The sequence below is a fragment of the Lissotriton helveticus genome, chromosome 2_1 (assembly GCF_964261635.1).
Source record: "Lissotriton helveticus chromosome 2_1, aLisHel1.1, whole genome shotgun sequence".
In the NCBI taxonomy this organism is placed as follows: Eukaryota; Metazoa; Chordata; class Amphibia; order Caudata; family Salamandridae; genus Lissotriton; species Lissotriton helveticus.
In genome coordinates, this window is record NC_136059.1 from 966,275,329 (window position 1) to 966,290,309 (window position 14,981).

Consider the following 14,981-nt stretch of genomic DNA (forward strand, 5'->3'; position numbering starts at 1 on the left):
ATCTTGATTGGAATAAAGTGGTAACACTTAATACATTTAATTTGAAAAGGAACAACATGAGGGGTTTTATTTTGCCATAGAAATTTTATATATATATATATATATATATATATATTCACTGAAAAAAACATAGGTTACACACCAGTTATAGTTAGGAATTAGCATTTAAAAAACCTTTGAAATTCACTGAAAAAACCATAGGTTTCACACCAGTTATAGTTAGCTGGAAATTGTACTCGCATAAAACCATTGAAATTCCCACGTTATAGTTAGTTGGACTCACTATAACTTGCACGTCTGCAATGCACTGCTGATGACGTCACATATTACATCACTCATGCATATATTTAAATATTTAAACATTACTCGCTAATATATGTATTCACTAAGATACACTTAATAAGCCAGTTAACCAATCAATTTTTTTAAAAAAAAGACTGTCATGAGTGATGTAATATGTGACGTCATCAGCAGTGCATTGCAGATGTGCAAGTTATAGTGAGTCCAACTAACTATAACGTGGGAATTTCAATGGTTTTATGCGAGTAAAATTTCCAGCTAACTATAACTGGTGTGAAACCTATGGTTTTTTCAGTGAATATATATATATATATATATATATATATATATATATATATATATATATATATATATATATATATATATATATACACACACATATTCCTTGTACATGGCCCCACCAATTGTACCTGTAGGCCAATGTATGCTCTGCCTAAAAGTCACTTCCAGTATAAAAATAGCTTGCCCAGTTCCAACTCCGTGTGAATATCGCCTGGTCCTCCTTTCAACAAAATATATACTTACAAATCGTGAACATTTTGCATCTGGTTTCTCTCTAATCTGTCTTTATCTTCAAAATAGAAAGTAGCTTCCTAATAGCACATGTGAAAAGTCAAGGGCCCTGCTTATAATTCGGTTTGTTTGCTCACTTTCTGCTCCTGTCACTTTTCTTCACAACAGTTTGACGTTATTTTGTAATATCAAACATGCTTTATGACAGACAAACGCTGTAAGAAAATAAAAAAATCAGCATGGGCAAATGAAGACGACAAACATCCCCTGTTTGGCAGTAATACTTCATAAACTCAGAGGAAAAAATGGCTGCTTTTGGAAGTTTGGGGCTGTTCTGCGAGTTGGGAATCAAGATGCCGAGAAAAAGCAACCCTCTCTTAATATTACTTCCGAGGAATGTCATTCCATGCCAAAAGATTTCAACATCGCGAAGAAAGCCCAAAACGCTGTTCAGCAGCCCATGAAACAGCTACTGGCATTTTGTCATTTTCTGACATCATACATTAACGGGGAAAGTAATAGCTGCGATAAAGATTGTTTTATCGTTTATAGCCTACTCTAAACTCGGTCCTTTCTAGATGGTTGTGTGTCTCGCTGGGCAACGGTTACCCGGGTGAGCGTATCAGTGGCCTGGCTGCCAAAGCCACTGGTGTGAATCGTATTGTTCGCTGCTGGAAAACTCTTAAAAGGATTTATCAGGCCCCCGAGACCTCGCTCTCTATTGTTTGAAAGGAGCAGGCATGTCGATGATGCAATCAATCTTTCAGCGCTTTCTTCTTGCATACAAATATAAGAATGGGGCTTTGCGGGGGGTGGCCGACCGGAGGGAGGCTCGCCCCCCCGGGGATTTTGGGGCTCCGGGAGGAAGGGGAGGGGTACAGGAAGGCAGGACACAGGAAGGTCTTTTTGGGCTGGTTGGGCTGGGTGGCAGTCTTTTGGGCTCCTTTTGGGCTAGGGGGATACATAAGCGGCCATTTTAGGTCACTTGTCACCATTAGTTGGGACAGTGACACAGCAGCCGGTCTAGGTTAGGAGTTATTTGTGGGTGATAGTGTTTTGTGTGGTGGGTACTGTTAGTTTGGCATACGTTTAGATTGTAGCGTGAGAGAGAGCGTATTTGACTCATTTGGTCGCTGGTTGATTGGTGCGGAGGTCGGTGACGCGGTGGAAGCAGGCAGACGCGGAGAGCAGGCGAAATGGCGGCGGACGATCTGACAGATCCAAGGGTGCGGGAGGCTCTTCGCTTGCTGGGAGAGGCCGGGAGGACCGATCTGTTGCGCACCGGAGTGCGGGTAAGGCCACCGCGGCGCGCTGCTGATGGCGCCGCGGCAGCTGTGGCGGCCTGTGACCCACCGCGGTCACGTGTGCAGAAGGGGGAGGGGGCGGGAGCCGCGAAGAGGGCGGCGCGAGGTGGCGGACTCATGGCGGCTGGGGCGCCGAAGCGCAAGAAGGCTCCGGGGAAGAAGCGCGGTCCGTGCAGGAAGGCACCGCTGGTCTTTGTGGGAGATGCGGTAGGGTTGGGGGAGGGCGGACATGACGGGGGGGCGGGGGGGGAGGGCCCTGAAGGAGCGGGAGCGGAGGTAGTCGGGGGTGTAGGGCCTGCTAGTGACGCGAGGGAGGGGGTGGGCGAGGGACGCGAGGGGGGAGGGGCCGGGGGCCTGGGGATACTGGTGGTAGAAGACGGGGGGGTTTGGAGGGGGAAGGGGGCGAAGGGCCGTTGGAGGGGGGGCAGGGGGGTACAGGGGAGGCGGGGCATGGTGTTTGGGAGGGAGTTGGGGGGGTTTCACCGCTGCTCATTGAGGAGACGGAGGGGGAGGAGGAGGAGGGGGTGGGGGGTGAGAGTGGACAGGAGGTGGTGGGCGATGAGGAGGAGCAGGACAACCCGATAGGTGGTGGATTGGTATCCCTGGGTGGGGGTCGGGGGGTGCTGGGGGGAGGGGGTGCGCAAGGGGGTAGGAGGGTGCAGGTGGGGGGTTGGGGGATGCGCCGGGGGGTGGGGGAGGAAGGGGGTGGGGAGAGGTTTTTTGGGGGACGTAGCGGGGGTGCGTATAGTTTTGAGGGTGCGGGAGGGAGCAGCAGGGGGGATTTGCGTGGGTGGGGTGGGTGGGGGGATGTGGGGGGAGGACAGTGGGGCGGCCCGGGCGGGGTGGGAAGCTGGGGGTGGGGGGAGAGTGGGTGGGGGGGTCGCCCGGCGTGGAGGGGCGGACATTCTGCGACAGGGGGGAGAGGCGGTTGGGAAGGTAGTGGTGATGGTTATGCCCCGGCTTGCTGGACTTCCCCGTTTTTCTCTTGGCAGGAGCAGTGGGGGAGGGGCTCGGGTGAGCAGCATGCGGCTCCACCCCGCCGAGTGGATGGGCCGGCTCTGCCTAGTACGGGCGGTCGCGCTCCAACGAGGGACCTGGGGTGGTCGGAGCGAAGATGGACGGAAAGCAGATCTCCAGCGCCCCCCTCCCGATGGGTCGATCCGGCCGCCGGGGGACGGGGATGGAGCAACGAGGCAACGGTTTCTTCTGCTTACCAACATGAGGGTAGACGGAGAGTGAGTGTAGATCTGGGGGCCTTGATGACGGAGTGTAGGGCCAGAGCAGGGTTGAGTAGGGTGTCTCCTGGTAGGATTGTGGCGGAAGCAGTGAGTGCGGAGTTGGAGTCGGAGGAAGACGGGGAGTTGCGGGAGGACGGGGAGGTTTGTAATGTTGTTGCCAGTGTTTTGCAGGAATGCCCCCGGCAAGTGGTGCCGCGAGTGACGGCCCCCCCTGTGGATCTGGTTAGGCGGCGGGATCCGGTGAGGACGCCAGCCTTGACGCCAGGTAAGACCAGTACGGGGTCGGGGAGTGGCTTGGGCACGCCTCAAGGAGGCAAGGCGGGGGGTAGTGGTGTTGGAGGTCACCACGTGTCAGTGGGGACGGATGCGGAGGGTGGGGATACGGTGAGACTGGTGAAGGGTAGGTATGTGATGGATGCCGGCGTGTGTACTGAAGCGAGTTGCGGCTCGGCGGGGTCGGGCGAGTCCTCCGGTGCGTTAGTGGCAGCGAGTGGTGGAGCGACGGGGAGCGGCGAGGGCCCGGTTGCGGGCGCGGCGGCGGGGATCGCGGGGACGGCCGGGGGGTCAGGGGGAGCGGCTGCGTCGAGTGTCGGGGGGAAAGAGAGCTGCGACGTTCTGGTGAAGAAATTGCCGTACATGGGTGTGGCGAAGCCGTTGGGGGCGCATTTGTCTTTGGCGACCAGGGAAAAGATTTGGAAGGGGGAGTATGTTGAGATATTTAGGTTACTACACAGGGAGTTGATGGCAAAAGAAGGGTCGAAGGAGGAGGAACAGGAATTGGCACGGCGGCCGAGGGTGCCGGTCACTATTGAGAACTGGTCAGCGGCATTCTTAATCTATGCGAGCGTTTATTGCGAGAAGTATCCTGACCGGGCGGTGGCGCTTTTCAAGTACATGGACGTGGTACGGAGGGCGCAAGTGACTTACGGTGGCAATGCGTGGTCGCATTACGATGAAGAGTTTCGGGCGCGTATGGCGTCGGACCCGGAGGCGAAGTGGGGGGAGTTGGATGCGGACCTTTACCAGCAGACAATGAGTGGGGCGAAATTTGGCCGCACGATTTACACGGCCAGTGGTTTGCCACTGACTTCCACGCCCTTTTCGGCTCGCCCCACCCGTGGGGGGGTGGGGCCGGGGGGAGCCGGGAGCTTCCAGAGCGGGGGGCCCTGTTGGGACTTTAACAGGGGTTCCTGCCTCCGGCAGACGTGCAAGTTTAGGCACGAGTGCTCCTCGCGTGGTAAAAGACATCCCGAATCGCGCTGCTGGGGGCTTTGGGGAGGCCCCTCACAGGGTCAATTCCCGGCTCCCGGACCCGGCAGGGGGAGAGGGGGGGGTAGAGGGGGGGCGAGTACCTTGGGAAAAGGCTCGTACTCCGGTTAGGCTGGATCGGTTGGAACCACTCTTGGAGGTGTATCCGCGGGCGGATGATGCGTCGGTGCTGCGTCGAGGTTTCAGGGAGGGTTTCCGGTTGGGGTACGAGGGTCCGCGGATTGCTCGTTGGGCGGAGAACCTGAAGTCTGTGAACGCGCACAAGGGCATCGTCCGGGAGAAGCTTTTTAAAGAGGTGAGAGAGGGGAGGATGGCGGGACCTTTTGTGGTGGCACCTTTGGAGGATCTGATCATTTCGCCCATTGGTGTGGTCCCGAAGAAAGAGCAGGGTCAATTCCGCTTGATTCAACATCTCTCGTGGCCGGAGGGCGCGTCGGTGAACGATTTTATATCGGCAGACTTGGCGTCGGTGTCCTACTCGTCTGTGGACGTTGCGCGAAAACTGGTGACGACGGCGGGACGAGGGGCGCTCATGGCAAAATGCGATGTGAAATCGGCGTTCAGGTTGCTGCCGGTTCACCCGGAGGATCATCAGTTGCTGGGAATACAGCTGGACGGGTTGATTTTCGTGGATAGAGCGCTTCCGATGGGGTGCTCTGTGTCATGTGCCTTGTTCGAGCGATTCAGTTCCTTCTTGCAGTGGGCTTTTTCCTGGCGCACAGGCTCTGAGGCGATTACGCATTATCTGGACGATTTCTTCCTGGTGGGTACCCCTGGTTCAACGGACTGCCAGCAGCGGCTGTGTAGTTTTATGGACTTAATGAAGTACTTGGGGGTGCCTTTGGCGCCAGAGAAGACTCAAGGGCCCAGCACGGTGCTGTCGTTCCTCGGGATAGAGCTCGACTCAGCGGCCATGGAAGCACGCCTGCCGGAGGACAAGAGGTCGGCAATGGTAGTTCTGGTGAGGGACATGTTGGCAAAAAGGAAGGTGTTGGTGCGAGAGGTACAGGTTTTGCTGGGGCACCTGAATTTCGCGTGCCGAGTGGTGCGGGCGGGGCGGACGTTTTGTCGACGGTTGGGATTGGCGTTGTCCGGGCTGTCGATGCCTCATCACCACGTACGGTTGCCGGCGGGCGCGCGAGAGGATCTGTGCATGTGGTTGGCTTTCTTGGAGAGGTTCAACGGTGTTCCCATGGCGCCGCCGGAGGAGTGGGAGTGGGACGTGACAATGTCGTCGGACGCGGCGGGAGTCGGCGGTTTTGGACTCTACTGGGCGGGTCGGTGGTGCGCGGAACAGTGGCCGGAGCGATGGCAAGCGGGGGGGAGAAGCATTGCTTTTTTGGAGTTGTTCCCGCTGGTGGTGGCTGTGACTGTGTGGGCGCGCGAGTTGGCGCATAGGCGCGTGTTGTTCAAGGTGGACAATATGTCGGTGGTGCAGGTAGTGAACCGGCAGTCTGCGAGAGAACCTCAGGTGCTGAAGTTGATGCGCGTGTTTGTGTTGAGGTGCCTGGAGAACAATATCTTGTTTCGAGCACAACATGTGCCAGGAGTGGACAATGACATTGCTGATGCTTTGTCTCGTCAACAGTGGCGGAGATTCCATGGGCTAGCCACGGAGGCGGAGGCGGTCAAGACGAAGGTGCCGGAGGAGATGTGGTTAGTGGGAGAGCGCGGGTCGTTCGATTGGTGAGGTCATCTGTGGCGGTGTCTACGTGGAAGAGTTATGAACAGGCCTGGTTGGAGTTTCTGCGTTTTGGAGCGGTAAGGCAGCGGGACAAGTGGCGTCGGGAGGAACAGGTGGTGCAATTCATGTTGGGATTGATGGACAGAGGTTTGGCGAGAGTGACTATTGCGGGCAAACTGGCGGGAGTGGCGTTTATGGGTAAACTTTGGTGGGGCTATGCTCCCTCGGCGGGGGAATTGGGAGGGCGTCTTTTGGAAGGTTGGGAGAGAGAGAAAGGGGCCCGGGTGCGGCAGAGACGGCCTATTACGGAGGCGATGCTGGAGGGATTGTTGAATCGAATGCCGGTGGTATGTAGAGATCAGGAAGAGGCGGTGCGGTTTTCCACATTGATGTCGTGGTTGTACTTCGGGGCCTTTAGGGTATCAGAGCTGGTGGGTTTGAAGGGGCAGGCGGGCGTCAGGTGGGGGGACGTGGAGTTCAGGGGCAGGGAGGTTGCCGTGCGGCTGCGACGTTCCAAAACCGATCAAAGGGAGAGGGGCACGTGGGTGGTACTGGGGCCAGGAGACAAGGAGGCGGTGTGTCCAGTGGAGTGGGGAAGGCGGTTAGCGGCCGGGGGAACAGAGGCGGGTACGGAGGTTTTTGACAGGGGTGAGGCGGGACGTGTGACGGCCGCGCAGTTGTTATGGGTCCTGCGGCACGCCCTGCGGTCCATGGGTGAGGATCCAAAAGACTTCGGGACACATTCCTTCCGCATCGGGGCGGCGACGGAGGCGGCGCGCCGGGGTTGGGGGAAGGAGGACATTAAGCGGTTGGGGCGCTGGAAATCGGATTGTTTTAAGACGTACGTCCGGTTGCGAGGGGTGGCGGTGGAATGAGAAGGGGTGCGGACTTGGTACTTACATGTGTCTCTTTTCAGGTGCAGTGGCGGGGCCTACGGTGGCGGCAGTGTCCATTTATGTGGTGGGACATTCTTTTGTTAAAAGAGCGGAAAAGGCCGAATGGGAGAAATGCAAGAATCTGAACCTGGAACTAGACGAACAGTTGTTTAGGTGCCATTGGAGAGGGAAAGGGGGTATGCGTTGGCACGAGTTGGTGCCGGTGTTAAATAACATTGTTCGGAGTGGGGTGTGCCCGGATGTTTTAGTGGTACATCTGGGTGAGAACGACCTGGTGCAATGTAAGGGTTTGGCTTTGGTGAAGCAGATGCGGAGGGATCTGTTGGAGATCAAGAGACAGTGGGCAGGGTGTCACATTATCTGGTCAGAGTTCATTCCGAGGAGATGCTGGAGGGGGGCTGTGAGACCTGGGGCGATTGATAGAACTAGGAGGAAGATCAACAGAGAGATGAGGACCTTTTGCGAGAAGGAGGGATTGGGAAGAATGGAACACCCGGAGTTAAAGTATGGGGCCATATATTTTTTCTTAGAGGATGGGGTACATTTGTCCAGGTACGGGATGGAACTTTATGTAGTACAGTTGAAGGAGGCGGTAGACAGGGCGATAGGGGTCAGACGGTATCCGAAGGTGCAGAGGTCCTAGGGGGGGGGTCGAAAGTAATAAAGGCTTTCGAGTGGCGCTTTCTCTAGTTATAATGGGGGGATAGGATAGGAGGAAGGAACTTTACTGGTTAGAAGGGAGGGAGTGTACATAGGGCAGAGGTTATAAAACATTGAGCCAGGCGTTTGTGTACATAATAAAGAGGTTTATGAGGTTGTTTGGGGAAATGTTTAGGGGTGGGGGTGGGGGGATTGGCAGATATGTGTTTATTTAGTTAGGCCTAGTTTTGTGCGGCAAAGGCCAAGGTTTGGGGTATGTTCAGGATGCACCTGTTTCCAATAAAAGCGGCCTTTAACACACTATATACCTGTGTCCGGTCGGTTCTTCCCCTCCCCGTCTCCCGATGGGCCCCAATGGGGCTTTGCGGGGGGTGGCCGACCGGAGGGAGGCTCGCCCCCCCGGGGATTTTGGGGCTCCGGGAGGAAGGGGAGGGGTACAGGAAGGCAGGACACAGGAAGGTCTTTTTGGGCTGGTTGGGCTGGGTGGCAGTCTTTTGGGCTCCTTTTGGGCTAGGGGGATACATAAGCGGCCATTTTAGGTCACTTGTCACCATTAGTTGGGACAGTGACACAGCAGCCGGTCTAGGTTAGGAGTTATTTGTCCCACCCACCCTCCCTGTTGTGAAGGGATAGGATTAAGGGGGGGATAGCAAAGGGTTTTTGTTGGTTACAGGTGTGTTCTGTGGTAGGGTAAAGAGTGTGTCGCTAGGAGCAGGTGCTGGGGTTGTGTTCTCGAGGTTGGCGCTTTCTCTAGTTATAATGGGGGGATAGGATAGGAGGAAGGAACTTTACTGGTTAGAAGGGAGGGAGTGTACATAGGGCAGAGGTTATAAAACATTGAGCCAGGCGTTTGTGTACATAATAAAGAGGTTTATGAGGTTGTTTGGGGAAATGTTTAGGGGTGGGGGTGGGGGGATTGGCAGATATGTGTTTATTTAGTTAGGCCTAGTTTTGTGCGGCAAAGGCCAAGGTTTGGGGTATGTTCAGGATGCACCTGTTTCCAATAAAAGCGGCCTTTAACACACTATATACCTGTGTCCGGTCGGTTCTTCCCCTCCCCGTCTCCCGATGGGCCCCAAATGTTACTTTTACCGCAAATAGCTCAAATAAAATTGTCCGTATACAGGGCAGTAATTTTTTAACTTATAAATACGCCAGGACTTGACAAGAAAAAGAAAACTAATTGCTGCAGATAGTGTCCAAGTGCAAACCGTCCTCACAGTGTATCGCTCATCAAAAGCGGGGAAAAGGAAGCAAGAAAACTTGAACAGACCTTGATCCCCTAAATGCCTGGAGTTGCCTCAGTGAGATCACACACCCTATGACCATGACTTCACAGAAAAGCACGAACTTGACCTCTTCTACCACACTTCACACCTCATTTAGTCCTACTTGCTATCCATTCCTGCTGCTGTTTCTATAATCCATTCCTGAGCTCAGGAGCAGGAAGGGCAGTGCAACAGGGGAAGCCAGGGAAATGAGTTCCTACCCCTAATCGATGTCCATTGAGACGTGATACCCCATATCATTTCGTCTGTCGTGTTAAAGACAATACTTGTTTGTTTGCAGTTAGTCTCCATGACAGGGCACCTTTGAGTGTCTCTTCCTATCTGAGATGGGTGAGCCAGTGGGGTAGCATAAGCCCCTGTGGTGCGGAGGGGCCGTTTAGGTACTGTTGTTGCCATCTTTGCATAAATCAGGACAAAGACGGACGGTAGGCAGGCACGAGGGATCTCTACGGAATGCAGGCAGCTCGGCCGGGGGAAAACACCACAAATAACCAAATGTCGAGTAGAAAAGTAGAGATTTAAACAAGCACTGGAAATGCAATAGGTTTCGCATTAGGAACGTTTGAGCGATTGGTATTGTAAATGACACTTTTTTTATTTATGTGTTGGTTTTGAAAATAGCAAAATTAATAGCTTTGTCAGTTACAATGTCAATAGTTTTAACTTTCGCAAATGTGACACCTATAACATTTGTAATGCAATGTGTGTTGTATTTACGTGACTTAGATGTATTGATATTACAAATAACAATGGCTTTTAATTTTGTAAATAATTAATACTTAAATAAAAGTTATTGTAATTTATAATGGCAATAGCTTAAACGTTTGTAAATAACTTTTGTGAAGATTATGTTCAGTGTATTTTATTGTGACGAAAATCCAAGAACATTGCATTTGCACCTACACACACATATGTGTTGTAGCACTGAGTGGTGTGAGGGTGAGGGGTGTGAGGGTGAGGGGTGTGAGGGTGAGGGGGTGTGAGGGTAAGTGAGTGTGTGAGGGTGAGTGAGGGGGTGTGAGGGTGAGGGTGTGTGAGGGTGAGGGTGTGAGGCTGAGTGAGGGTGAGAGGGTTGTGAGGGGGGGTGAGGGTGTGAGGGTGAGGGGGTGAGGATGAGTGAGGGTGTAAGGGTGTGAGGGTGTGTGAGGGTGGGTGAGGGTGTGAGGGTAAGGGTGTGTGAGGGTGAGTGGGTGTGTGAGGGGTGTGAAGGTGTGTGAGGGTAGGTGAGGGGTGTGAGGGTGAGTGAGGGTGAGGGTGGTGAGGGTGAGGGGTTGTGAGGGTGTGAGGGTGACAGGGTGTGTCAGGGTGAGGGTAAGGGTGTGTGAGGGTGAGGGGGAGGGGGGTGAGGGTGAGGGGGTGTGAGGGTGAGTGAGGGTGAGAGGGTTGTGATGGGGGTTGAAGGTGTGAGGGTGAGTGAGGGTGTGTGAGGATGAGTGGGTGAGGGGGTGAAATGGCCTTGGTACTGTGTGAAGCAACATCTAGGTCCCTTTTAGGTACAATTCTATACTTTAACAACAAACATTTATGGTTTGAAATCATCACTCCGTCGTTTTAGAAGAACCAAATGGCTTTCGCAATACCTTTAAGGATCAGATATGATCCCCCCCCATCCCCCTCCTCCGCTGAAAACCAACAGTACATTCGGCAACTGAGATTGAGTAATGTACATGAGACTCGTTAGGAGCAGAAAAGTGCGCTCTATCACTACTTTAAAATGGGTTCATATTGAACTGAAGAGGGTGAATATCTGCGATCAAATTTGGATACACAATGACTTTTTACACGTGTATGAATTCTTCAATTCATATTTTTTTAAGCAATAATTTATGTAGCATGATGTACGTACTGTTATGCTTTTGTATTTTTCGATTCAAGAATCTTATTTGAAATCTTTGCTATGTTGTACGGGCTGCACCAACTTCCTTAAAAGAAAATTAAAAGAATTTGAAAAAATACACGATTTAAAAGCCGTTTCTATAATATTCCGATTAAAAATAAAAGGCTTTAAAGGGCTCGGCAGGGCTGAAATGTGTGACCTTCGGGTTACGGACGGACAGGTTGCTGGTGTAGAAATAACACGTTGAACCCATATCACGGAGTACGGGGTGTATGGAAAGACACTGCATTAAACAGATGGAATTCTGTGAAATCTCACATCGGTAAACAGTTCTACTTTTACCCAATAGATGGCCCCCTTGACTTCTTCAGGAAACCAGTGCTGGGAGAGCACATTTAGCTGTGAATATAACGAGAGCACAAGAAAATAAATAAATGGTTTACTTTTCGGATTTATTAGAGTGTGGTTATACTATACGGCGCACCGTACCAGCACGTGCTCAGCAAATGCCTCAGGGGCCTCACAAATTCTAGCGCTATTAAAAGCAGAGAAAGTTTCACAGACTTTTGGATGGTGTCCATGCCTTTGTTTCGTTTACGTCTGCAGGCCTGTGTGTGGAAAAGCAGCTTTTTATTCAAGATTCAAAGTCGCCGATTTACAAATGATGTAACTGGATGAGTTTAAGAAGAACACGTTACAAACGTGATTGCTGTGACGATGCTACTGAAAAGAAGCAGAAACGTTCTGCATTTAAATCCATGGATTTTAAATTATTGCTTGTTATTATTTGTTAAGCGTTAGTTGTCCACTGTCACTCTTCGTCCTCCATTAGCAATGTGCTAGCAATACAAAAGAGTTTTAAATTATTCAGATAAAAAGCTTCGCTTGTAGCTTCCTGCCAAAACAAGCAAAAATAAAAGGAAACACGGCCTGAAAGTAAATACATTTTGGTCATCCATTCGTTGTGGGCAGGAGATGGGGAGATTACCAGTGACGGAGGGCGGACGGACGGCACAACAGGGGCAGAAAAAAAACAAGAAGAAAGTTCAAAGAAAAGGAGACACGGCCGGCCGGCCGTGAAACTGAAAGCACGGCCGGCCGTGAAAGCCTTTGATGCCACAGGGGGTGGAGCGGCACCAAGCTGGGCAACAGATGGCTGGCGATTTGATGCTGTGCACGCGCATTTTAGGTCAATGCGCTAGCGCATTGACCTAAAAGCGCACGGGCACAGCATCAAATCGCCAGTTAGTTAAAGTCTGTTTAAAGCCCTATATATCTCGCTCCCGCTCAATGCGCATGCGCATTGAGATAGGTCGCTCGACCTAAAAACAGCAAGGGCGTTGATATTCGAAAGGAGGAGGCCACATCAGGAAGTGAGGAAAAGGAACGAAACATTAAGATTGAAACCCAGGAGAATAGACTGATTGCTGCATATGACTAGGGATGCCCACCATTGGAACAAGAACCGAAAGCTAAGCCAAACAAATCTGCAAGTGGACCTGTGCCACTTTTCCCGCCGCTCGCGTCCCACGTGGCCCCGCCCCCTCGCTACTCATTGGCCGCCCGCTCCCGCCTCCCAGCTGCTCCTCCCTCCCTCTCCCCCTCATATGGAGGCCGCGCGGTGGTGAGAGGAGCGCCCCTTGACCCTGTGACCAGGCAGGTCGCTCCCTCTGCCACCCACAGACCCCCTGTGTGCCGCTGCTGCTGCTCCGTGTTGTCTGCTGCCTCCCTGCAGACTGGTCTGTTGCGTGTTTGACTGCGTGTTGACTGCTTCCCTGTTGACTGTTCTCCATTTTTTGCCTCCTGTTCTACTGTTCTACTGTGCCCTTGTTTTATTTTGTGCCCGCTGTCCCTGTCTCTCCCCCCCTGCCCCCTCTTGCCTTCTGTGCCACTTTTCCCGCTGCTCGCGTCCCATGTGGCACCGCCCCCTTGCTACTCATTGGCCGTCCCGCTCCCGCCTCCCAGCTGCTCCTCCCTCCCTCTCCTCCTCATATGGAGGCCGTGCGGTGGTGAGAGGAGCGACCCTTGACCCTGTGACCAGGCAGGTCGCTTCCTCTTGCACCCACAGACCCCCTGTGTGCCGCTGCTACTGCTCCGTGTTGTCTGCTGCCTCCCTGCAGACTGGTCTGTTGCGTGTTTGACTGCGTGTTGACTGCTTCCCTGTTGACTGTTCTCCGTGTTTTGCCTTCTGTTCTACTGTTCTACTGTGCCTTTGTTTTATTTTGTGCCCGCTGTCCCTGTCTCTCCCCCCTGCCCCCTCTTGCCTTCTGTGCCACTTTTCCTGCCGCTCGCGTCCCACGCGTCCCTGCCCTCTCGCTACTCGTTGGCCGCCCCGCTCCCGCCTTCCAGCTGCTCCTCCCTCCCTCTCCCCCTCATATGGAGGCCGCATGCCAAAGGCAAGCCCGTCTGCGCCCGTCAGCGCCTGGACCACGCCCAGCGCCAGGACCCCTGGCCCTCGACGATACCAGCCCACCCGTCTGAGCTACGATGCCGCCACCCTCCACGCACGCAAAATCGTCCGGACCCCCGCCTGCCACCGAGCCACCCCGAAACGCACCCACGGACCCTTCACCTGCCAAGCCTGCAAATTCACCTGCCTCCGGACCTGCACCGCACCCGCCAGACCAGGCACCAGCAACAACCACCTCAAGTGTATTCTGCTCAACACTCGCTCTATCCACAGGCACGCCGTCGAACTCTGGAACCTCCTCGACACAACAGCGCCTGACATCGCCTTCCTCACAGAAACCTGGATGAACGCCTCCTCAGCCCCCGACATCGCCATAGCCATCCCGGAGGGCTACAAGATCACCCGGAGGGACCCTGTCAACCAAACCGGAGGAGGCATCGCCATCGTCCACAGAAACACCATCCGCATCACGACCAACTGCGACGACACCCTCACCGCAGCCGAGCACCTTCACTTCCAGATACACACCAACCCCAAAACCACCCTCAGAGGAACTCTCATCTACAGACCCCCGGGATTAAGCACACAATTCAGCGAAGCCATCGCAGACTTCATCAGCCCGCTTGCCCTCACCTCCTCAGACTACATCCTCCTAGGGGACCTCAACTTCCACCTGGAGGCAACAATGACAACAACACCACCACCCTGCTGGACAACCTCGCCAACCTTGGACTCAAGCAACTGGTGAACACCCCCACCCACTTCGCTGGCCACACGCTTGACCCCGTCTTCTCCTCCAGCAACCACATCTCCTTCAGCCACTCCACCGAACTACACTGGACCAATCACAGCTGCGTCCAGGAAAACCACGACCCACCACCTCCCGCAACAGGCTCCCCGAAGATGCTGGAGCAAGATCACCACCAGCTCACCACTTCCCTGAGCCAAAACCTTCCCACCAACACTACGGACTCTAACGAAGCAGCCCGCAACCTCACACAGTGGCTCACGAACTGCGCCGATGCCCTTGCACCACTGAAGAATACGCCCAGCAGACCCGGAAGCAAGAAAGCCTTGTGGTTCACCAACAACCTCAAAGTCTCCAAGAAATCCTGCCGTACCCTTGAGAAAGCCTGGCGCCACTACCAGTCAACAGAAAACATGACAGCCCTCAAGAACGCCATCCGCAAACACCACCAGCTGATCCGCACCACCAAAAGGACAGCATTCAGAGAACGACTAGACAACAACACCCACAACAGCATTGTTAAAGAGCCCTCCAACCCCAGCTCCAGCAACAACGACATCACGCCCTCGCAAGACCTCTGCGACGCACTCGCCTCGTTCTTCCACCACAAGATCGCCGACATACACAACAGCTTCGGTGCCCAGACCACGCACCCAACCACCGAACCAATGCCCCCCACCACCACCCACTGCGCCTGGACCCCCGTCAGCACTGAAGACACCACCAGTGTGATGAACACCATCCACTCCGGCTCTCCAGCCGACCCCTGTCCTCATCACATCTTTACCAAAGCCAACTCCATCATCGCACCCCAACTCCGGAACATCATTAAC

The 14,981-nt window shown here is 53.6% G+C and overlaps 1 protein-coding gene across 1 annotated transcript; it reads left to right on the forward strand.

Annotated features, from left to right (window-relative positions):
- Positions 1-3,029: 3,029 nt before the first annotated feature.
- On the forward strand, positions 3,030-7,337 carry LOC144819561 (uncharacterized). The gene is made up of 2 exons (XM_078677401.1): positions 3,030-3,620; positions 6,213-7,337. The coding sequence occupies exons 1-2, from the start codon at positions 3,377-3,379 to the stop codon at positions 7,181-7,183; spliced, it is 1,215 nt and encodes a 404-aa protein (XP_078533527.1). The 5' UTR covers positions 3,030-3,376; the 3' UTR covers positions 7,184-7,337.
- The last annotated feature ends 7,644 nt before the right edge of the window (positions 7,338-14,981 follow it).